The 24,181-nt window shown below is 38.3% G+C and overlaps 2 protein-coding genes across 2 annotated transcripts in view; one reads left to right on the top strand and one right to left on the bottom strand.

Annotated features, from left to right (window-relative positions):
- The window catches only part of LOC108756780 (nascent polypeptide-associated complex subunit alpha, muscle-specific form-like), a 69,261-nt gene extending 49,767 nt beyond the window's left edge, over positions 1-19,494 (top strand). The window contains exons 5-8 of the mRNA XM_018500821.1: positions 11,682-14,336; positions 16,191-16,361; positions 17,083-17,157; positions 17,248-19,494. Of these exons, the coding sequence (XP_018356323.1) occupies positions 11,682-14,336; positions 16,191-16,361; positions 17,083-17,157; positions 17,248-17,292 (2,946 nt within the window). The 3' untranslated portion in view covers positions 17,293-19,494. The remainder of the gene's footprint in view (positions 1-11,681; positions 14,337-16,190; positions 16,362-17,082; positions 17,158-17,247) is intronic.
- An 11-nt stretch (positions 19,495-19,505) lies between these two features.
- On the bottom strand, positions 19,506-21,278 carry LOC108756779 (COMM domain-containing protein 8-like). The gene is made up of 4 exons (XM_018500820.1): positions 20,924-21,278; positions 20,693-20,854; positions 19,830-19,982; positions 19,506-19,763 (listed from the first exon to the last, which is right to left on the bottom strand). Exons 1-4 carry the CDS (start codon positions 21,017-21,019, stop codon positions 19,611-19,613), a joined length of 564 nt encoding a protein of 187 aa, XP_018356322.1. The 5' UTR covers positions 21,020-21,278; the 3' UTR covers positions 19,506-19,610.
- Positions 21,279-24,181: the final 2,903 nt, after the last annotated feature.

Below are 24,181 nucleotides of genomic sequence, written 5' to 3'. Positions count from 1 at the left end.
AGTAAAGTCCACGATAAACTCAGTTTGGTTGGATGCTGTCCAACTATTTCTGCAACCGCGACCTTATCGCTTTCTCGTAAATCGCCGATTGCAGTTTCAAGCAAACGTCTGTTGTCTTTAAAAAACACGCTGTTTTAAGAATTAATGTTATTTAAGAAACATTTATCGAACGTGTTTATTATTTATCGCGCAGTTTTGCTACATCGCAGTAGATTACGTGACCTAATGTTGCGCATTCTTTTTCTTGTGACAATTTGCTTTCCTTGCGAAATATAATACGCACTATCTGTAATCAAGGTTGATATAAAACTGAAAAGAAGGGAAATTAAGGAATTCTCATGGAGAAAAATCAGAGAATTTTGCAAAATTTTATGGAAAATTAAAATTCTTGGCTTTAAAGAAGCGCCTTATACCTTATTCGAATATATTTTGGAATAGCACCAACTTAATTAAAATGTAAACGGTGTCAGTAATATATATTGTTAAATTGAGAGTCTCTCAATATTTAACAAAATACAAGAAATTTAAAAATATTATTTAAAGTCAGGGAAAATGATGAAATTTTGTCTGGAAATCAGGAAAAAGTTGTGGCATCACTTTAGCATGAATAATTTGTGACAATCCTGATAAAGGAAGAGAACAGAAAGTTCTATATAGAATATTTTTTTTGGGAGAAAACATTTTAATATTAAAATAATAAAATGTACAACACATCGTACATACTTCTATAGGAAATTCTTATCCTAGGGATAGATATAAATTCAACGTTAATGAGAAGAAATGCATAGTCTCGTCGTCGTTCCGCCCGTTTCTTCCATTTAACGCTCTCCGTCTCCTTGTCTTCCTGCCTCGGTCGTCCAAGAATAGAAATGCGCGGCGGTTTTGCGGCGTAAATTTTTGTCCGTGGCGACGCATTGGTTAGCAGCCGTACGTTTCTAAGATGAATCCCACTCCCCTTTTCTCTCCTCGACTGCTGTCAACTTCGCCTCTTTTACTGCACTTTGTCGCTGGTATGCCCAAGGATCTTTCTCTTCCTAGTTTCACCACGTAGAGATAATGCGCTTTCCTTTCTCTTCGTTTGTTTCTTCCGTTCCTAATTCGCCGTCTTGCTCGCTGATTCGCTCGAAAGCTTTAGTAACTACCCGTTATACAAAGACGCGGGTCAGTTTTCCTCGTTCTTTACCGCTGACATCTCTCCGAGGAATCGGACTTCTCTGACACAACATGTGTACTTATGTATATTTATGTAATTATGTGTATTTTCTAGCCATCTCAGATATACGTGAATATCTACAGCCCAAGTAAAATTTATGCGCATAAAAATACAAGCGTCTTCTACAGTTTCGTTTCAGAAGTAACGCGTTTTGAAAATTGCACATATATATTAATCTTCTATTTCAGTTTTATCGTGTGTAATTTTAAGTGAGCCAATCTTGTCTTGGGTTGATTAAAACTGATGGTGATCGAAAATGTTTTCTTCGAAAGAAGAATTAAGATTCTAAAAATAGAATATCGGTACTATTTTTCTCGAATAAATTTATCTACATTTATTAAATTCGACGTTAAATAATTTTATAATAATAGATCAATTAATCAGCTCTCTAAAATTTGTTTAAGATTTTGTTCTCATCTTTCCTAAAAGTAGAAGTAAGATTCAGTCTTTCTTGCACAAAACGTACTTAAACTTATTGTTACCTTGCATCTCTAGTTACTTGCTGCAGTGGCTAGTAACTAACTCCTCTGGCGAGTTTCTCTCTTTCTCTCTCTCTTTCCCTGGCTTTCGACGTGTGACTCTCGCTTCTCTTCTTTCGCTAGGAGACGTGGGACGATCCTCTATATAAACCCACACTGAACTCGTAGTCTGGCCCAAGTAGTTCGCCAACGGCGAACAGTTAGTACGGATCTGCCTCCGTTCTTGTCGCTTGTGTTTGCGTGCGCGTGTGATAAAGGTAGTGTCGCAATGATGATACGCTGATATTCATGGACGATCGAGGTCTTCCGGTGGTTGAGGAATTTCCTTGTTGCGAAAACTCCGCAATAACGTTTCTGCAATATGCTGTTTAAAGTTGATATTTTACAAAATTGAGCATTACGTCATTAAAAATAACGATTAACGAGATTGACATCTAAATATTATAAAGGAGTTATTTTCGTTTCGTCTCATGCAATTCTGATGCAAGTTTGATGCTGCATGCAAATCGTGATTTTATATGTCGATACCTTTTACGTAGAATCAATCTTCGCTTGGTGATTCAGTTCTATTAATAGAGAACGGCACTGTATCCAAACTGAGCATAGAAGCAGTGTTCAGTTTTCTAAATGTAGATCGATATACTTATTCGTATGACGTATTTGACGAAGCAAACAGAAACGACGCACAACAGAATTATAGATATTTTATAGATATTTCATTGTGCAACATTAAACAACTGTTACGAGAATTGAAACAAATACTTTATAGATTCGTTATTTAAAAATTGCTACAATATTTTATTATCACACACTTTCGATTATTTGGTTCCTACGATTATTTGCAAAATTCATATCTTATCTCAATTATTATTACTGCTTTAAGAGTAGAATAAAGTATTTTAGAGACTACAAAAAAAAATAGCTGTTTAAACAAATAATTTGTAACGAGAACCTTGATCGTTCATTGTAATACCAACCGGAGAAGAGGTCTTGGTGACGAATTTGTAAATTTGAAGATTGCACGCAGGATTAACTAAAGATCTCTCCCGAGATGGAATACGTCCTACAAATGGGGCGCAGTTTCGGCAATGGCATGTGCAGAGCTGCGTGTGCCCTCGCACGCGGGACTCGGAAAATATTAGCTTACGTTCCACTATTGGGCATTACTGCAGTTCCGGTAGATGAGCAGGCTACAGTTCTACCTACGGTACGGTAGTAAATCCTATTAGCGAGTCCCATTTTTCAGCGATTTTTTTTTTTAAATTTAATCTTGCTCGTAACGTTTGAGGTGCCTTGATAAATTAATACTTAATCGGTGAGTACACGCACGTTAAACTTAAACGGATGGAATATCCGTCACGGTAAGCCGACACTATTGCGCTAGCGCGAGACGCGAGACGTGCGAAAATAGAACGGAGGAGCGTAGGAACGCGAAGGCGAGAGAAAAGGCGACGGAATGCTTTCTTGAGACCGGGCTCGTCGACCGAGACGTCAGCGCGCTGCCAAACGCGCGCGGAAATAGCGATTCATCCGAGGAATCACGCTAGTTCGCTCTCCGGTCCTACTTGTTTTGCAGTTTATTCGAGCACCGTCACATGGGATGAGATTGCACCAGCGGGAGTAATTTCGTAATGTACAGCGACGACGTTATACAATTTACGATCTATGAAACTTCCCTCTCTTCTGCCGAAGTAGATTTTATCTGGTGTTCCTCGCCTCGACCTCTCTTTCAACAACATCAGCGGCAAGCCACTCGCGGTTCTACAGGTGATTATCAGGGATGGATTGGGCGGGATGGCTAACTTGGGTTTCCGCTAAGGTTGAGTTTCAGTGTTATGATAGCCCCCGGGGAAAAATGCAATTTATGCCCAGCCGGCGTTCAAAGCGCGCGTTAAATCCTTGATTAGCTATGAATTTCCAACGAGATTTATCGAAATTTATTACGACCCCGGCTCACCGAGCGGAAAGCGGGCGTGCGGCGATTCGCTCGTGCCGGGGGCGAGGCGCTGCGAGATTAAATTATCATGCCGAGCCGTTTTATCCGTATACGAACGTTTATCCCTCGGGGGCCGAATTATCCCAGGCCAGGAAGCCCGACGAGGAACTGACATTTGTGGGAAAATTTATAAACGCTAGCCGGGGCTTGAATCAACAATTTTCGTTGATAACTCTTTTGTCGTATACGAATTGAAGGGTTTTGCGGCACGTGAATGATGTACGTCCGCGCGGGCGCGATTTATAAAGGTATCTCTAGATATCGAACTGCACGTAAATGTGGATCTTGTGGATTATCTCTCTCGTTCTTGCGTCTCGAACGCTTCAATTATGGTATGACCGATGTTTGTTGTCATTTGTATAAAATTATGTAGATAATTATTCTAAACGAAGAATGGCTTCGTCTTATTTTTACCTAGATTATTAGAGAATATTTCCATATCTTAGAAGTAAAAGAAGTATCATATCTTTTTCAAATTATCTTAATATGCAGCAAGTTTAGTATGCATCTCTTCAATGTAGGATTTTTACTGTCCAGTATTTGTAATTCTGAGCTGTAATTCTTGACTTGATGTGTCGGCTCTATTACTTTCTTTTATCTATAATTTTATTTAAAAAAAAAAAGAATACTTTCAATATTGAAGCACTTTTATGTTTAGAATCTAAATCTGAGGAATTAGATTCTTACTTTTTATCTATACGAGTCAAACAGATTTTCTTCAATTCTAATATATCTTACTAGCATTGACAGCAATGGGGCATTTGGACAAAACACACACATCACACCACACACCTTTGTCAAATGGAATATTTGAAAAACTCTAGCTTTTAATAATCCACACAGATAGAAATCTGGCACGAAAAGTCGACGCGAGATTATAATATAAATAAAGATTTATATTGTAAGTGAAAATATACATGCATCGTCTCTATACATGAAATTGTTTTGCTTAAAAGTAATATTATCTTAGAATTATCTATCTGCTATCTATCATTATGTTATAATTATCTATAACTATCTAGGTGAAATAAACAACAAATCAAAGGACTCTTTCTATACAAAAAACAAATAATAATAAGAGAACGGGCAAAAAGTAGAATAAAAATTAAGAAAATAATTACAAGTTACAAGTTTCGGCTACCGGATTGAGCCCTCTTCAGACATTGACATAACAAATTTTTTGTTTCATAACATTTTTTTTAAATTTATCTTTTTATCAACTAGAGCTTTGCCAAGATATTTTTAATACGTTTGACGGTTCAATCGTACGGAAATAATGTTGAACTCGACATCAAGACTCGAACTGTGAATGTTCTGAATATGCGATCATTTGCGATAATTGATTTTATTCTGCGATTTTTCGCGTTATGTAATTTTACCTCTGCTAATTGTAATATACTCTTTTGTTAATTTCAAAGAAATGTGTTGACTCTTACTTCGCCCGTTATTATTATTTATCTAGGTGAAACTTACAATTTTATCTTTTATTATATTTAGATAAATTTCAAATGAAATCATCTTTATCTTATTTAAGATGTGCTCACGTGTAATTTATCTTATCCTTAGCCAGATAATTTTTGGATTATCTAAGCGTATCGCTGAATACGACGTGTAGGATCTATGCACGGCCGATGGCTACACGTCCGGACCTCTCTCGCCACCGCGAAGCGTGAAACACGCGAGACGCTCGCCGCGACCTAAAGAGCCGTTTACACGCCGACTGCGAGCTAGCTTCTCGCGTCGGCTTTCGTGTCAGATTTCTATCTACGTGGATTATTAACCGGCTCGAGTCGCGTGCCAAGTCTCGCGAGAAGTGGAGCCGTAGAGGTTTCCTTCTGGAGGAAATCGATTGCGACCTCGCTTCTCGTTCGTCGAAGTCAGTCGATGCCAAGCGCGGGAAACGTACAACATTCAGATTGCGAAACAGGGGAAATCGATACTGCGGAGGTTAATTAAAATGAAATTTAATCGCGATACATGATATCTTGAGTTTTATCAGCTCTCTAAATGGTGTTCTCAGGGTGCTCTCCGTAAATTCATTCGGTATCCACTTTAGTCTAGTATTTCATAATGCTTCCCGGTTGTACCGTGCTAGCATTATACCGATACTCAGTGGGAAGTAAACATATAAGTGGATCGTTGAACTGATTGACGATTTATCTTACAATCGCATTAAATCAGTGACGAAATCGGTCGTGCACACGGTAGAACGAAGAGCGTTTCGAAACGTGTTTCATATCGATGCGCAACGATACGACTGAACAATAGACATTTTCTCTCTTTCTCTCCACTCTCTTTTTCTCTGTCTCTCTCTCTCTCTCTCTTTTTTTTCTCTATGACTATTGGGGTTTTTCGACGCATACATCGAAACCTGCACTCCTCTCACTCTCGCCGATCGTATTTGCGTTGTTTGCCGGTGCGCGCGATATTGCTGGCGGACATGCTCCGGTGAACCGGATAAATGCCCGTAATTTATATCCGTGAAAGAATAGCGAAGTTAAAACAAACGTTAGTTTGTTGCTCGCATATATCGCGAAGCTCGACGTCTTTCAAGCACGGTATACATTATCGCTTCTCCACAGCATATTAAGAGAGAGAGAGAGAGAGAGAGAGAGGGGGGGCGATGACAATGCACGGTCTTGCCCGCATACAGAGCATATCCGATGAATATGTCATTCGCGGAACACGTCGATATGAGTCTCCGCGAAACACCTGTGAATCATTAGCGTAGCTATTGTCTAAGTCACGCTTGTTAAATACGCAAGATTACTTCCGGAACATCGATGGCGTAGCAGTTGCCTGCTCCGTTTTCGTCCTGCGGCCATCAAATCCCGTTCCAAGGGACATAAAGTTCAAAATTGCATATAATGGCAATTTACCGTCGTGAGTTTAGGAGCTCGTTTGTGAAAGCTTAGAAACAAACATTTGAATGAGTCATACACTGAGAGAAATGATTTTGTTATAGGAACAAATCAGGGGAAAACAAATGTGATACTTGTTTAAAAAACGATCGATTTGTTACGATTGCAAATTAATTCATCAATGTAACAAATAATCAATAGTGTCGCTAATAAGAGGCTCATATATATATATACATAAAAGTCGGTAGACGGTTGCAAGGTCTCAAGTCGTAAGAAATTGACCAATTCTAGTTAAGTTTATTCTCTCTATATATTTGACTGTGCTTAGTCAGTTTCCTACAACTTAAGACTCTACGATCATATATTTCACTATTTCTATGTAAACGAGTCTAAAGTTTATCTAAAAGATTAGATTCTATATAGTTTGCTCCTGTTACTAATAATTGATTGGTATACCAGATAGCAGTAATCATAACAACAAATTTGTTGTCACATATTTACCGATTACCGGATTACCGGTTAAAGATATTGGTGGCTTGTTAAATTAACAAAATCCTTTCTTTCAATGATAATATCGCTTTTTTATTTCAAAAGTGACACAATTGAAAAAATATTTTTTCGAGTTATTACCATGAATAAGTTGGATATTATTCGATCATTAAAATTAAAATAAAATAAAATCATAAAATTAAACTCATAAAAAATCGTCAAAACGTCACGAATCAAAAATTGGTGATTTAAAAAAATTATCATAAGAATATATTCTTTACCGATATTATTTGATTAGTCAATAATTTTCTCTCAAGTTGAAAAATAGTTTTTTTCCTTTTCTGAGAAACTTAATTTTTTGAATTGTATTATTTTTGAAGTAAGAGAACGATATTATCGACATGGCATTAAACACTTTGAAAAATCCGGTCGCTTATATAATAATTCGCTGGAGAATATTACTATATGAATGTCGGAATGAGATGACAGTTGTTATATAATACCATTATTTCAGCGAGTCGCTGTGCTCTAGCTAATTTTTTTTCCCAAACAGGAAATTGATTTTGGTGCTGGCGAATACCAGCTGTCATGGGCGCGATGGCATGTAGGATAATTCACACGGTCGGATGAACATGACACGTTATTACGTTAGACGTTTCTGACAAGGAATTCCCAAAATTTATCTCCTTCAATTTTGTTGAAATATTTTTTATTGAATATTTTTTAAGTTTCTAATATCTAAAAAAAATTAAATGTAAAATTAAATATAGAAATTATATTTTATTAATTGTGCGATTTAAAAAGAAGAAAAAAAATGTTTTAATGTAATCTGAAGTGTATCTATAGGACGACGGGAAGCTAGTTTCTGATTTAGAGTGATCGGCTTTTACTCTATAAATCTACCAAGTTTTTATCAAAAAATCAAAGGGCGAGGATTTGCGAACGTTTATTGTGAAGGATCGCATCGTCGATTACGACCGTCGTCCTTGAGATAAGTGCCCGCAAAAACTAATGCATTTCTAATTCTCTACGTGCTCGCGAGGATGTAAAAGTTATGGCACTTTGTCGACTCTCCCGAGTCTGATCGTTTCATCCCTGCAGTTTACTGTGTGAGGTATATTTTCATTCGCGACCGTCAGTATTTTACGGGACGATTAAAAATTTAGCCGCCGCCCGTTAGCGTAAAATTAACTTACTTTCAGCTGTCGGAAACGCCTTTAACCGGCGTAATATTAATGGAGCAGCTATAAACGGTACATTTTCCGGTGAAATTGTTGCAAATTGGTGCATATTACTACATCATTTAACAACATTGAAAGATAAATACCCGGAGTACGTGAGTAACTTGATTCCTTTGGCTGGCTTTCAAATTGTTGAAAACATTACAGACTACTACATTCTCTATTGAAATACACTTGTAATAACATCACTCAATACAGAATTAACAAAGGTATTATCGGGGAAATATTGTGCTTTTTCTATTTGCTCACACAATGAATGCATTCTTACTCATTGAATATTCTGAATACGAAATGCTTTTCCTAGCACAGTATTCCTTAAATGGAAAATTTCATTTCACGAAGTTATTATTTAATAAAGTACATTAAGTTTTCGCTAAACAGATTTATTCTTTAACAAAATCTATTAACATTTACAATACATATTTACACAATGTATTTATCTAATAATTTAATTTTTCTTGGTATTTACAAAATAAAAGAGTGAAAAAGAAATTGCAGGAACGTAGGAATCGCGAATTTTCGATTTCTTTGCTAGGAAAGAATCGAGTGTTTTTTTTTGCTGCAGAGAGATCGGCCATTGGTATGCAATTTTTTTTTTGGAATCTCGCAATACACAGTCGCTGTTAACCTACTCAGAATTGGTCGTCGGCCAACAGTAATTCGGTATTGTGTATATAGGGAAGCGGGTCCACAATTTCTCAATCGATTTTGTCGTAAGAGGACGCCAGGCTGCCGGAAGTTCATTACGTCGGCACTTGCCTCCTCGTCTCTGCGGACAATGCCCCTCGATCCTGGCAATTCGCCAGTTTTGTCGTGCATTTTTACGTTTTGATATTAGGCCAAATTCTTGCGACGCGAGCATCTATCTATCGCTTTCACCTCGACGGTGACACGTTGTGTTTAAATATCAGCGGACTCAGGCAGAAGTGGAAGAATTCTGAATGGAAAGTTTCGACTGGAATTTGGAGCAGGTCACTTTTATAAACGCAAAATGTTCTCGACAAAAAATAAAACGCTTTTGCCATCGGGTTGAAATTCATTGTAGAATTGGGAAATTCTCGAAATAAACTTTAAACTGCTGGACATTTATTTACTTGCTTTAGCCTGGATTGTTTCATTTTTCGATGTCAACTCACTGTCTTACTCTCTCGTTACTTTTTTATGCTGTTATTCTTTTACTCTTGTTTATCCAGTAGATAAATTTCTACATAGTTTATCCGACGATGGAATGGCTGATCCTCAAATGTAAAATGTGAAGACATTATATTGAGAGGATTGAAGCAGAACGTCAAGTTACATCTCTTTATATTATGTATCGGAAATATCCTCTTACGATTCCTTACAGAAGTTCTCTTTACAAGAAGAGTAAAATGGTGATTCCCGAGTACAACCAGCATAAAAGTTGCAGCAAATGCCGCTTAAGTGCCACTCCGTTGTAATTCTTTAAGCGGGGGAGAGGCTTATATATCCTTTAGGAAAATCTACGACAGGAGATTCGACGCCGGCGATCGATACGGAACGCGGGACAATAAAGCGCACGACGCATTTCTCACGTCCGGTTTCTGTTTCCCTCTCGGGTTTCAAGAATTGATTTTGTCTCGGCTGTTCTCGCTGTCTTAAGTTGCGCAAACCGAAAGGTATCGAGAGTGTTTGTCGGTACACGCCAAGCGAAGACTAATGATGACAGTCAAACAAACGAGCTGTCGAACAAAATAATCATATAAGTCAAACAAAATTAAAATTCTAAAATTCTCCTTTATATTAAGCTTCCTTGTAAGGAATTATTTTTATTAGAAATTTATTTCAATATATACATATAAATATTTATTAGGCGTTTAAATATACATTTATACATTATCTTAGATCTTTGCGTGCGAGAAATAGTTTTCACATTTAGCGAACAATTTAAAGATCAAGAATTAAAGATCAAACCCATATAACACATGCAGTAGATGGCGTAACAAATATTGTAGATGAAATAGTTTGCAGTGGCATAAATGTATCTTATATGTAGGAAAATGGAATATTGTGACAAAACGTCTTAGGAATTTCTGAGCGTGTGTCGACGGAACGTGCCCATACTTTTGTTCCGCTGCGTACTTCTTCAGTTTTATCTCTACATATTACGTTACCGAGCCGATAACAGAATTATGCGTATATACGATATGGCACTTGCCGCGTTATTCATCGAGTTTGTCTCTCATCTTTCATTAGCATGCTGTGTTAAATTCAAACTATACCCAATTTGAGTCGTTTTTTAATCATTTCTTCGTAATTTTGCTTCTACTCAACATGTCCTTAATTTAAAAATAAAGTTAAACAATTTAATTAAAACAAAAATGTGTTAAATTTCACTCATCTTTTATTTGTTTCAAAGTCCATACTATATACTATATACTAAATGCATACATAGTCTGGACTTTGAAACTAACCATAGAAATGAATTGATTCTGACACATGTGGCAGTAAAAAATAACGAAATGTTATTTAACTCGAGAGATAGAGTTATCGTAGCTTCTTTGATATCTAAGAGTATAACGCCTAGCGTCGTTCTTCACGCAATAATCGCTGTTTGTAGAACATTAGTTACACAGTAAATTTAGTGATAAATCTCCCCCGTTATTTTGTAAGCTGTTGACAGAAAGAATTGTAATCGTTTTGTCTTAAAAAAAAAAAAAAAAAAAAAAGAATTAGATTATAGGAAGAAAGAAACACTCATTGACACAGTGACACGATTGATACGGCTCCTAAAGGGTGAGAACGTTGGTAACTCGGCACCCCACCGTGCACCCTCTTTTTACCGCCCTCATATGCACCAGGGGTACGTACGGTTCTTTACACATCGCTCGTTCTCTTTCTCTCTCTTTCGCTCCACACGTATCATTAAGCTGTTCACCCTCGTTTTCATTTGAGTCGCTTGGAGCTCACCCTTGGCACGAGAGAACGCGCGCTGTAGTCGTCGGCGACCACCCCTCGCAACGAACAAAAAAATAATATCGCGCTCGAATGAACCAACATTTTTCTCCATCGCACTTCATCCATGTGGCATAGCTCACTTTTCATTTAGAGCCGATCGTCCGCTAAAAATAGTTGAATAATAAATATTTCTCCACTTGAAATTATATTTCTGCATTTTATTATTAATTCATATAAACGAGGTGCTAAAAAATTATTTGTTTAAAATTAAATTATCTGTTTATATAAGAGCATTCATGCAAACGGTGCACTTTACGCGTTTCTGTAAATCATGTAAATGTAACGAAGTATTGTAATCGATATTTTTATGAAACTGTGAGATAAATAAATTAATATCTTAAAATATAGAGTTTTTACATCTGCGGTAGGCGAGTGTGGTGCGCCGTACGAAATGTCTAAAGTGGTGTGTTCTCTCGATTGTCTCAGGGTGGCGAAGACGCAGAGAATGCAACGGCCGCCACGAGCAGTCCGGTGGAGGAGAAATCAGCGGCGAGCAGTCCCTCAGCGGACGAGCAGGTAGCCGCACCGACAGCAGCAGCAGCCACGGCCGAGCCGAAGGAAGAAGCTGCCGCAGCGTCGCCAACAGCAACCGCCGTAGCCGCTAGTCCGGTCGAGGAAAAGAAAAAGGAACCCACTCCCTCCGCCCTTACTCCCGTCCCGTCCGTCGAGGATAAGAAAGAGGGGGCGGTCGAAAAAGTAGTCGAGGTCGAGAAAAAAGTAATCGAGGTCAGTCAGTCAGCCGGCGGTCACTTCGTAGCGGACCCGGTAGAGATCCCCGTCTACCGAGTCCAACCAGTCGCGACGCCGTCTATCATTGAGAGGAAAGCCAGTGAGGACCTCCCGTCCCTGCCTCCATCCAGTCCACCGCCGACCCCCATAGATCCATCGCCTTTGCAGCAGGCTCGGCAGGCCGCGGCGAACGCCACAGCCCTGGCCGAGGCGCTCAAGCTGCCTGCCGTGGCTGCTGATAAGGAGGAACCGGCACCACCACCGCCCGGGTACGTCGCGTACCCGTCGTCTCGCGAGGAGATTCTTCCTCAAGAGAACCGCGCAAATCAATCCACTACCGCTGTCGCGTCCCCCACATCACTTGATTCCTCTACCGACAAGTTGCCACCGACGGAAGCGACCTTTGTCCTCGCGCAAGTAGAGTGCCTGCCGGTGGTAGAGGCCGAGATCGAAGTCGAGACGTCTCAAGATATTGCGAAAAAAATTGGGAAGACGTTAGGGAGTAGTCGTGATAATAAGGAAGAGGTGCTAGAAGTAGATAGCGACATTGCGATGAAGGAGAAAGTATTTAAGTGCCAGAAAAGTGAGGCGAATTCGGCGAAGGAGACTCCGTCACTTGCGATGGAATGTGATAAAAATACACAGAGCAAAGATGCAGAGGAAGTTCCTGATATTGTTGCGATGGCTAAAATTGTGAATGAGGCTCCACCGGTCGTGGAGTGTCAAACAAAGAGTGAGATAAATAACTGTGAAGTTCCGATGAAGATAAATGTACCGTCTAACGTCGAACATAAAGTCGAGGCTGAAACGCTATCGTCGACCGAGATTGAAACAAAAGACGCCTGTCCGGCGGTAAAGCAATATTTATCGTTTGAAAATGTAGGGAATCCTCCAGATGAAACGCAGCACATAAAATCAATTGAGAAATTGTCAGACTCGGATCTTCCTTCAATTGAAAAATGTGTGCCTGTTAACACAGAGAAATTATCGGAAGTTAGTTCTACACTCTTCGCAAAGTCGATCGAAAGCTCGTCAAGGGAATTAGAGCAGTCGTCAGTGGTAGAAGTTGTGGAACAATCGAGCGAAATATCGATTGAATACGAACACGATTATGCAAAGCTGAAAGAAATCAAGGAAGAAGAAGAAGGAGTCCCATTGACAACTTCGCCGATTGAGCTATTTATAAATTCTGAGGAGGGTCCGCTGTCAGTTTCGGAGGATATTTTGGTAGAAGCCAGGCCTGCGTTGATTATTCCAGAAGATGATAGTGTAGAAGAGCTTACCGACACCACTGAATCCGTCAAGGTGATTCCCGAAACTGACGAAGAGAAACTGGAGATCGAACTTGAATCGGACACCGCGTTGCCTACGGAAGAAACCTTGATTTCGGAAGAATTGGAGGATATGTTTGTTCCGGAAAACGCGACAGTCGAGCTGTTAACTGAATTTATCCCGTCTGATATAAAAAATGAAATGGAAGCAGTCAGTGAAATTGAAGATATGCTGCCATGTCCGCCTGAAGATTTAACCGCATTTAGCCCTCAAACCTTCGAGCTTCCAAATACAATTGAAACAGAATCAATTGTTAGCAAAAACGAACAATTGTTAGCACCTACCGCGATATCTACTTCAGTCGTTGAGACAGAACCGTTTACGACATCCTCCTTGCAACTTGAGCAAACCGAGGAGATCAAAAGGTGTCTTCTTTCATCAGAGGATCGCGTAACGTCGCCAGAATTCTGTCCCTTAGATGATATAGAATCAATGCCGTCAGACGCTCCGACGTGTTCCCTTTCAGAAAAGCACTTGAGTGAACCTCAGACGCTAGCTCTCTCGCCCGAACCCGAAAGCGTACCTATCTCTTTGGAAGATCTACCACCGGCACCTGAAGACACGGGGACGCAGAGCTTAGATTCCTTCGATTATCCTTTACCACCGGAAGAACTCTCTTGTCCATTATTATTGATCCCTTCCGCGAACATATCCGTAGCTGAATTGCCACCAGCTCCCGTCGAGCACGCAGCCAACCCAAGAGACCCGACAGAGACACTCCTCACGCCGCCCTTAAGTCCTAACTTCCAACAGTCCAGTGTCACACCCGGCATCGCGACCGAAACCGCCACGAAAGATCGCTCACAAATTCCCTCATATGACGAAGACGACAGCAGCAATCGAAGTGAACAATCGATGTTGCCGAACGAACCGCTGACAATGTCATGTAATCAATCGAACATTGAGTTGAAGGAGAGACTGGCGACCGAGTGCGTAGCGAAGACCAAAAGCCAGGAAGAGGCCTTGTCGTGTCAGTTGTCGAACTCCATCCCGTCGACTGCCGCCAAGGAGCATCACCAGGTGACTAATATGCAACACAACCTCCTGGCATGAATGCAGCCGGCCAAAATTCTTTGGCGGGCGCCTCGTTCCACGTATATCTTCGTCGTACGGTTCGCACAGTACTGTCTCAGTGGTCTTATAGCCTGAAAATGAAAATACCGGCTCTCCCGATCTCCACTCTCTTTTTCAGAATTCCTCCAATGCTCTCTGTTCAAAAATTATCGAACACGAATACTTCAAACTCCAAAAACCTTTTCACTTCCTCATCTCTTTTTTTTTTTTCTCATATCCAGCGCACAATCTTATCTTTCCGCTCCGTTCTTTCGACGAAGAGTAACATCGAGTGACAGGAGACTGACAGTTACGTTCGGGGGAGACCTTGAATAATTCTCGTCTCGAGAACAAAATTATACTTTGCTGTTTGGGTGTGCCGATGCACGACCGGAGCCGGTCAGTCCTCAGAGAGTCCGCTAAATCCATTTTCCATCCCGATTTGCGTCCCCGTTGTGTTTCAACGCCTGAGGGTCTCGTTTCGTGTGCATCCTTCGTTCTGTTCGAACGTGATTAACACAAGCCTTACTCTGCTATTCGATGTCCTCCGACGCTTCCGCCCAACTCTCCATTTTAAAAGCCCATATGTATATTATACCATGACTACCTATTGCCACCTGTGTTGTTTGCCTCTTGGTTTTCTTGATAATATTAACACGACCTTTCATACGATTAAAATCAATGCGTTGCAGTAGAGTACTTTTTATGGTGCGGCGAATAGCAGAACATTCGCGCTGCCGCGTCAGTTGATGTCACTTCCGTAGATTTTGAATCTTTTCATATCGAACGCTCTCTTATACTAATAATAACATAGACGCTCGAATAAATTAGAGGTGCCTCTAGCGTGAATCTCATTGATAGACGTAAAAGCAGTTGGTCTAATAATACGCGCGTGGGTAGCTGGCGTTTTAGATATTTTTGATAGACGTGCTCATTAGAAGAGCTCAATACTTACTGTCGTGCTGTTCTCGTATTTGCATCTGTTGTATCGTAAGCATCTTGTACTTGCGCATGCCGAGTTTTCTTATCTGAGGGTTCGCCAGCGGGATTTTCAATTCTTTGCGCTGCCCGAAGCATGACGAAACGATTCTGCTGAGGCATTTTGTCGTCGTATTGCTGCGCTTCAAGCGAGGAGGTAATAGTCATCGCGATTGTCCAGGCGCATTAAAATACAGGCTAAATTTAGAAATACACTTTAACGTGTTTAATATGTTTCTATCAAAGGTATTTTTAGTGTTAGTATGTTAGTAAAATAATTTATCTAAAAAATCGTTTGAAATCTTCGAAAATTTTCTATTGTAAGTTGCTGCATATTTTCTTACTTATTTATATGTTGTAAAGTGGAGTAACTTCGGCCGAAATTTTGACACCCAAACGACATGCATGTAAAAATTGAGATGTAAGACGTTTCAAGACATTTTATGTTTTAATTTTGGATATACATACTATATATTTTTTTTTAAATAGCATTTTTTCTTAATTTGAGCCAAAATTATCCCGACTAGGTTATCTCATTTTGAGGTGACAAAAAATTCTATTTTGAGCTCTATTCCTAAATAATCTCAGGATATTCGCAATCTCCTACTTGAACCGCAACATAATCATCTCGTGATTCATTTATAATACTCATTTAAATCTGATGATTCACAAGAAGGGAAGAGATATCATTTTCTATATGAACGAAAGGTATTCGGCAGAATCGGTATTACGTCTTCCTTTGTCCTCGTTACAGCATGCTGGGATTTGGACTTGAAGAAAAAAAGAAATGATGAATGAACGAATACGTGACAATCACATAACGAAGAGACTTGTATTTTACAGAACGCTCCGGAAGTTGAGGCGCCAGTAGAAAACAACGTCGCCCACGATGTTAGCACGACGGAGAGTGCCGATGAGCCTCCCAAAGTTGCACCACCAGCTGTCCCGACCGAAGCACCCGCCTCCCCGCCAACAGCACCGGCTATCACTGAGGACGTCGCATCGGTCACCAAGGTATACATACATACATACAATTATATATAGATATATACAATATAATTCTCAGTCTAGCCGTAGTCTGAAGATTATAATCACGTACACTACGTCCGTGCTATTATTAGCTTGGAGTGAGTCATTGTCGATGATGCGCGGGATAGTATCGATCGACCGTTTCGAGGAGAGTCTCAACAACTCTCTTTATCATTTATTTGCTTTGTGACTGGACATTTTACTTATGTACATTTACGAAGTGCTTTAATGAGAAAGTTGAAGGATGATGGCAATGAAATAAGAATATTATTGTTAAATTATACATTATGGAGAGTTAAAATATACAGTAGTAGTAGAATCTTTGTCTCGAAAAAAATCTCTATATTAAGAAATTTTCAATTCAATAACCATTAACATTTTGTCGATAATTAATAAAGCAATGAAGATGTAATAATATGTCTTTGTATATGACAAATATATCTCTGATATTTATCAGATGAAAATTGATTAGACAGTTTAAATAATGAGTTACTTAATATGATTTTTTATACATGCATGATGATCGCCAAGAGATCATTTACGTTCGATGAGCGTAAATGAGTCTGAAGGTCATTATCAAGTATACTGACCGAGGAAGATTAATGAGCGAGGGGCCATCTGATCATTAATACTGCGATTGCACCTTTTTACAGTGACTAAGCAGTCATAAACGCCATTAATGCTTTTGTTCTCTTTCTCTCTAAAGGCCATCGAGGAGATCGACATAAGTGATAAAGCAGTCGCGGCGGCAGTGAACGAAGCTATCGAATGCAACACGAATGTAAGTATCCCTTTTTTTTTTCTCATAAAACTTTTGCAACATCGATTCGCACTTAAATAGACAATTCATTAATCTTTCTTTCTTTTTCAGGAAATCATCGCTGACGCGCACCACCAAAACAACATAAACGAATAAGCGCCACTAATCGAATTGTATTTTGGAAAGAAGAAAGTTCTTTTCTCTCGTTAAAACCAAAAAAGTATATTATATAGATATGTATATTTGGACCATTCCTGCAACAGAAAATAACGTTCTTTCGTTACGAGCAGCAAAAGGGAAAAACGGGGCGACGACGATGACGATGATAACGACGACCGCGGTATCGCGAGAGCATATAGACTATAGTAGGCCTATTAATTATTAGATGATGTTTAACAGCAGGGTAAACGAGGATACGTGCGTGAAAGTTTATGATCGTTTATTCAAGAACTATTATTACGTTCATGAGGTCATATATTACGTGAAACGTATTCTGGAGGAGCACAACATAACGTTACGTGCACGGTCTCTTTCACAGATTAAATGATGCTCGTTTCATTCTTTGTGGCGCGCGGGAAGGCCTTTAAGGCGCCGAAATTAAGCTTTCGGCTTGTATCTAACCGCGGGTTACAACGATCGTTCCTGCTGTGTAGAAATTTTTTAAGTATCATTAATTGTTACTGAAGTAAAGTCTAATGCTCGAACATCGCGCGACGGACAAGCGATAAAAGCGATTAAGATGGTCAAGACGATAGGATCGTTCGTCGCGCATTCCAGAGGAAATACTCATTGGATGGCGCCCTCCCGTAATTACATAACTATTGTACTCTATGAGAGAGCGAAAGAGTGTGAACGAGAATGAAAGTGACAGAAAGAAAGAGAGAGCATGAAAGAGAGAGAGAGAGAGAGAGAGAGAGAGAGAAAGAAAGAAAGAGAAAGAGAGAGAGAAAGAAAGCCGAAATATAGAGGAAATCGAGAGGGCAGGCTGTGTGTGATATAGCGATTGACGGTGTGAAAGGGGAAAGAGAATGATAGGAGACGAGAGAGATGCGTCTTCGCCACGGTGAGAAACAGGAAAAAGATGGAAATTGCGAGCGAGAAAAGTGGAAGAAGGAAGCGGAAGAAGATTTAGGAACACGCGACAAAGTTTCGCACTCACATCGACGACTTCGAGGGCACCCGGCACATTGTTTCGCTCGTATTTCCTTCGCGGTCCTTGGTTTTCCTTTTTCCGTTTACATCTGTACAATCGAGACGTTTTACGTTGTAACGAGGAACTGCACATTTTTAACATAATTTTGATAGGCGCGGGCACAAAGGCGCTGCGAGAACACGAGGAAAACACATTATACACCAACACATGCAATGAGGGACATTTACACCGCGTATACGTACGTACCATGGAACATACGAGATAAAGTATATACAGTAAGTCGAAAAAAAAAAAACGAGATGTAAGTGATATATTAATCTAGACTATAGAGAGAATGCGTTTGTGTAAATTCGGCGTTTGTTCGAAACATTGCTACTTCTCCATACGAGAGAGAACACTTATGACGAAGCCTATCGTAATTTTTATGATAATCATTAAAAAGTATCGCCTAATTACAATTTACGAGACATGCACAATTTACCACTCCGGAACGGACCTCCAAACCTTTGTCAAGTTTTCATACGGATGTTTCTACGTTTCTACGTTTATACGGATCTCCAGAAGTAAAAGAGTAATTATCTTACGAGAAGCTTTTTTTATTAAGATCGCGTAGTATAGATCATAAAAAAGTTGTAAACGAGAAGCGCATTATAACACGTGTGAGACGCTCTGATATCCGGTAATATCGCCGAGCGATAGAGAGGTAAAGGATCGAGTCTTCACTCGTGTCCGGCATTAATTTCTAAGCGGTTACATACATATTTACGTATAAGGGCGGGAACGAAGTAAAGTTAAAAGTTGTATAGTAAAACCATTCATTAAATATATCTGTCCGTAAAAATGATCTTTACAACGAAAAGAAAAAAAAAAAGAAAAGATTCATTGTCTTCTTAATAGGACGACACGTTTTGGCGACGAGAGAACTTTTTATCGAAATTCTTCACGAGCGAATCGAGACTGATAATATCTGTGCACCCATACCATTTCTTTAGTGATTGTTATCACTCTGAGGCGCCGTCGAGGCAAACCTCGCTCGTTTATTTATTTTGCGCCGGAGATTACAAAATTGTGAATGAGATTTTTGAATCGAGACCGCCTCAGATGCGAAAATACAGTCTCCAGTATCTTCGATCAGCAATTATAATAGTAACTAAACTATTCTACATTTATCTATAACCTATAATAAACTGTGAAACAAAGTGTAACAACAGCGAGTATTTATTTCATCACGAAACCCGTGCACAACTTATAATTAGTACATGTTCTAATACATATATAAGAATTATATCACATTTCTTTTTCTTTGTAAAAATATCAAAACTTATAGCTTTTCTAAACTGTTTATTATCGTATCTAACTCATCTTTATTCAGTTCCAAATTTATGATACGCCGAGATTCCTTATCTTCTATTATGAGATCTAACTGCAGTAGAGATTCTCTTAACGAGGCCATCTTGCTCGAACCCATTACTAACTGTAAAGAAATGTAATGACAACCCAAGAATATAAGTAGATAGAATGATTATCAACAAGCAGATACCTTTAATCTCCAATCGTGATCAATCACGGTTGGCAATTTTTTTTTGTAATGTTCCCGCAATAAAGCGTCAGTCAGTTGTTCCCTGCGTACTTTCAAGCAAGTAAGAATGTTTTGTTGCACTTGCTCGGGTAACTCATGGTATTCTTGTGGCATCTGGAAAATATTTTCCAAAATTTACTTGGAGTACGAAAGAGTTCAAATAGAATCACAGTAGATAATATAATTAAAATAAATTATTCTATATTTGAACTTCTTTATATTCCAAGTAAATACGTATGATACACAACATAAAAGCAAAAGATATTTTCCAGCAAGAGACAGGCTATTTTTTTTTAGTCATCACGTGATACAGTTGACACGTGTCCTTCGATCTTTGTTATTCAATAAATGCCAAGATATTTGTGTTGATTGACACTTCTGAAAGGAAAATAGCCACACATGACTCAGTATAATAGAGTAATCATATCCTTGTTTGTCAATGTTAAGGTCAAAGTCTCACTATGCTTTGAAGCATTTGATTGACTAATCAGAAAAAAGAATTTATTACAATAATTGACCAATCAAAGAATGCTTCAAAGCATTTGTAGCATCACGTTGACTGTTCCTTTAGACCTGGTTCCATTAATGTAAGATAAACTTTAATGTTGTTTAACTTACTGTTTATCTTTTTCTAATTTTTAGAAGTATAAAAAACATAAAGTGAATTGGACTGAGATTAAAGTTAATCTTACAAGTTGACATAAACATTCTATCTTTCTTGGCATTCAGTAAGTAACAAAAATAAAAAGACTTATATCAACTTTGCGTCACTAAATGGAAAGCATCCTGTTTGATAGACATAACCAGTTTCTCAGTAGCTATACCTTTTCCTCTACCATATAGAGAGAGGCAGGATTTCGTAATAACGTGGATATCAGTTTGTAAACTCCTTCGTACTCCGCTCTGCTCCAATCCATGCTGTTAGCGAATTTGCGATACGATGGTCCTGGGCGACCGCAGATCTCGTCGACGCATGCATGCAACAGCTTAATACAAAATGAAATTATTACACGATGTCAGATAAAAATAAGGACACACATTATTATATTACAAACCTCCTTTAAGACGTCGCTCTTTTCCTCGCTGAAGAGGCTGATGTACAGCGACTGAGTACTCTCCATCGTTTTTTTCAATGTGTACTCCTCTTTCATCGACAGTGTCAACGTGAAGGCAGATTAAAATTTAAATTCTACAAAATTGTACAATTTACAAAATCACATAATTGTACGAAATGTCATAATTGCATCTCGCATTCAATTGACAGAAGATTCTTGTAATCAAACGCAAGAATGCACTTGAGAGGATTTTTGAAGCACTTCCATAGATTAATTTTATGTCTTCAACTTTTTCTTGAAGTTACATGATATCTGAATGTTGAAACTCTGAATATGTTATATGTTATAATTCTTAAATTATTTTCCCTAATTTTTTAATACAGTTTTAAATAATTCTTTGTCCTAGTGGCCTTCCTTAATGAGTTCGAATAATCGCTGAAAATGCACTAGACGTTTGAGGTTAGGAAGACTTGACATTTCGCCAGCAGCTCTCGTCATCTGCCGGCGAATCTCAGAAATATGAAATGCACACAAATTTCCGTCAGCTGATAATAGTCAGTCGGTTCTGAATGATCGCTCTCAAGTTTCTGTCTGCAGTATCTACATATATGGAACCGATCGTACCGATTGAGTTACGTAAGCTCTACCTTCTCCCCGTCAGATGGCGCTACCAATCTTGCCGCGCTATCTCGATTTCAAACGGTAGTTACGCCAGTTACCCGCCATTGTCATTACCCGCCGCTAGACCGGACAGACGTAATTCGCGTCAATTTCGCGGCAGTTTTTGCAAATGTATGGCTGCGTATGTACGTTTTTGTCGCGATTCTTTCTGTCTTGTTCTCTCCGGATCCTCCTGTAGATTTGACGACACATTTTGAGTTAAGGTATCCCCAATCCTTTCTTCAATTAAATCTAAGCATAAAATTGCTCAACTATTCGCGTATATATTTGTATGTATGTAAGTATATATATATATATAGATCGCCGATCGATCCGGATTTTAGAATAGGTTAACCGCGGGCGCTGACATGATTTCGTACTTATTGGAACGTTTATCGTTGTTATCTGCTTCTATCTACATTGTACGTGATATATACGTTGATTTACGTTCTTCCTGCGGTTGGTGAGTGCCCTGCAATTATGGCACTATTTTCAACCGGAGACTCCGACTTTTTGTACAAATCTCCGGCACTCCGGTTTTTTATAATTGTACGAATCTTTAGTTTTCCGGCTAATGGAAAAAATCTTCGGCTTACCGTTTAAAATTTAGATGGTCTTTTTTTTAAATATGCGAATTGATCTTCTCTGGTTTCGGAAAAAAATCTCCAGCAGAGAGTTACATTTAATGGTCTCTCTCTCTCTCTCTCTCTCTCTCTCTCTCTCTCTCTCTCTCTCTCTCTCTCCCCTTTTTCTTTTTTTTAGTAGAGAAAGAGAGAAAGCATCACAAAAGGGCGGAAGCACAATCTTGCATAACGTACAATGTAATGCATAAGAAAATTCAAAGTTCTTCATTTTCTTTCTTTCTGTGAAATAAAAAACTTTCGTTGATTTTTTTAAGGCCCGATTGTACCAACGTTACTTTGACTTTAAGTAAGATTTAAAACTCTCTTTGTCTCTGTCTCTCTTTTTTTCTAAAAGTGAATCAATGTATTATTACTCATATCAGTATTACACTTATAATTGATGTAATCATCAACGAATATTTACTGTTTTTCAGTAATAATACACTGATTTATTTTTAAAAGTTATGATTTTCTGCAGATTCAATCTGTAGAAACCATAACTTTTAAAAATGAATCAGTATATTATTACTGAAAATTCAGTAAATATTCGCTGATGATTACAGTAAATATTCACTGATGATTACAGTTAGTACTGAAAGTAAGTGTAGTACTGAAGTCAGTAATAATACACTGATTCACTCTTAGAAAGTTTGCTTTAAAACGAGACAGAGTTTTAAAGTAAAAACGAGGCAGAATTTTAAAGTCAAAGTAAATAGTAAGTTGATGCAACCGGGCCTTATGGACTTTTTACTATAAGCCATTACTTAAGCTTTAAGTCGTAAAAAATGACAATTACAGTTGAATGTGTGGAGAATAATTGACTATGATTGATCAATTTTTTACAGCTTTTTTGAGGCTTAAAGCTTACGCCTTACAATTTCATTGTAGGCGTCACTTTATAAACTTTTTAAAATAAGTTACTTAAACTTCAAGTCGTAAGCTGTAAGAAATTAATCAATCATACACAATTGTTCTTTTTACATTTGACTGTGATTGGTTGATTTTCTATGGCTTAGAACTTAAAGTTTAGGTAATAGCTTATTATAGAAAGCCTCTTATGCGTTATGCAAGAATCTATGTTCCTATCTTAATGTCGATAATAGCAAGCGATTTCCGGCAAAGTAGAAATCTTTGACAGAGAGACCACATCTCGTAACTTTTTTTTATTCTTTTAGAGAGAAGATAAAAATTTTGTCAATTTTGACAGAATACTGCGATCTTCAGTAAGAAGGTTGTCAAAAACTCCAGAAGAATTAGTCCAAAGGTGGCAACCCACAATCTCTCTCCTTCTACTTTGTCTTCATCTAGCATACACTTATAGTCACAATTTGCATAAACAAATCACATAATCAAAATTAAATGCGGAAAACTTACAGGAGCGAAATTTCAAGTCTTGAGTTGAATTATCGACAGGTACGAAATTAATTCTTGTTCTCATTTCATTAGATGATCCTTAGAACTGGGAATCCATAAAACGTATCTTTTATGATTTTCTATAATTCTCTCACAATTGCAAGGAGCGATTTACGCTCGAATATTTATTATATTTATAATTATAAATTTTGAAGCAGAAATTGATATTTGTAATTCAGACGTAAAACGAAATCATATATTTAACATAATCAATCTAACATATTTTGCTGTGTTATTATATTCAAAATTATAGATATTTAATATAATATATATTTATACAATATGCATAACTAAATATAAATGAAAAATGCATGTAAATACGCGTGCAAGACGGTAAAAATGCTTTCCCATTTAAGTTGAAAAATAACACGAGGTAGATATGCGCTTTCCGTTTCCTCCAGCGATTTTAAATAATTTTTTTATGTAAAAAAAACTAGTTTGTGATTTTTTTCTGTTTTTTATAGGAAAAAAAACGAAACGCGTTACTTTTCTGTGTGCAAACAATAGTTATTCGATTTTTTATTAAATATAGAATAGAGTTGCGTTCATACAGGTGTCGAAA

The sequence above is a fragment of the Trachymyrmex septentrionalis genome, unplaced genomic scaffold (genome assembly GCF_001594115.1).
Source record: "Trachymyrmex septentrionalis isolate Tsep2-gDNA-1 unplaced genomic scaffold, Tsep1.0 scaffold13, whole genome shotgun sequence".
NCBI classification, from domain to species: Eukaryota; Metazoa; Arthropoda; class Insecta; order Hymenoptera; family Formicidae; genus Trachymyrmex; species Trachymyrmex septentrionalis.
The sequence above is the reverse complement of the archived record's forward strand: the minus strand, read 5'-3'. Positions and strand labels throughout refer to the sequence as shown.

Coding starts and splice junctions, on each gene's coding strand:
- LOC108756779 (XM_018500820.1), bottom strand. CDS start 21,019: ATGAAAGAGGAGTACACATTGAAAAAAACGATGGAGAGTACTCAGTCG. Junction 20,855..20,923: donor AGAGCGACGTCTTAAAGGAG/GTTTGTAATATA, acceptor TTTTGTATTAAG/CTGTTGCATGCATGCGTCGA. Junction 19,983..20,692: donor TCTATATGGTAGAGGAAAAG/GTATAGCTACTG, acceptor AATATTTTCCAG/ATGCCACAAGAATACCATGA.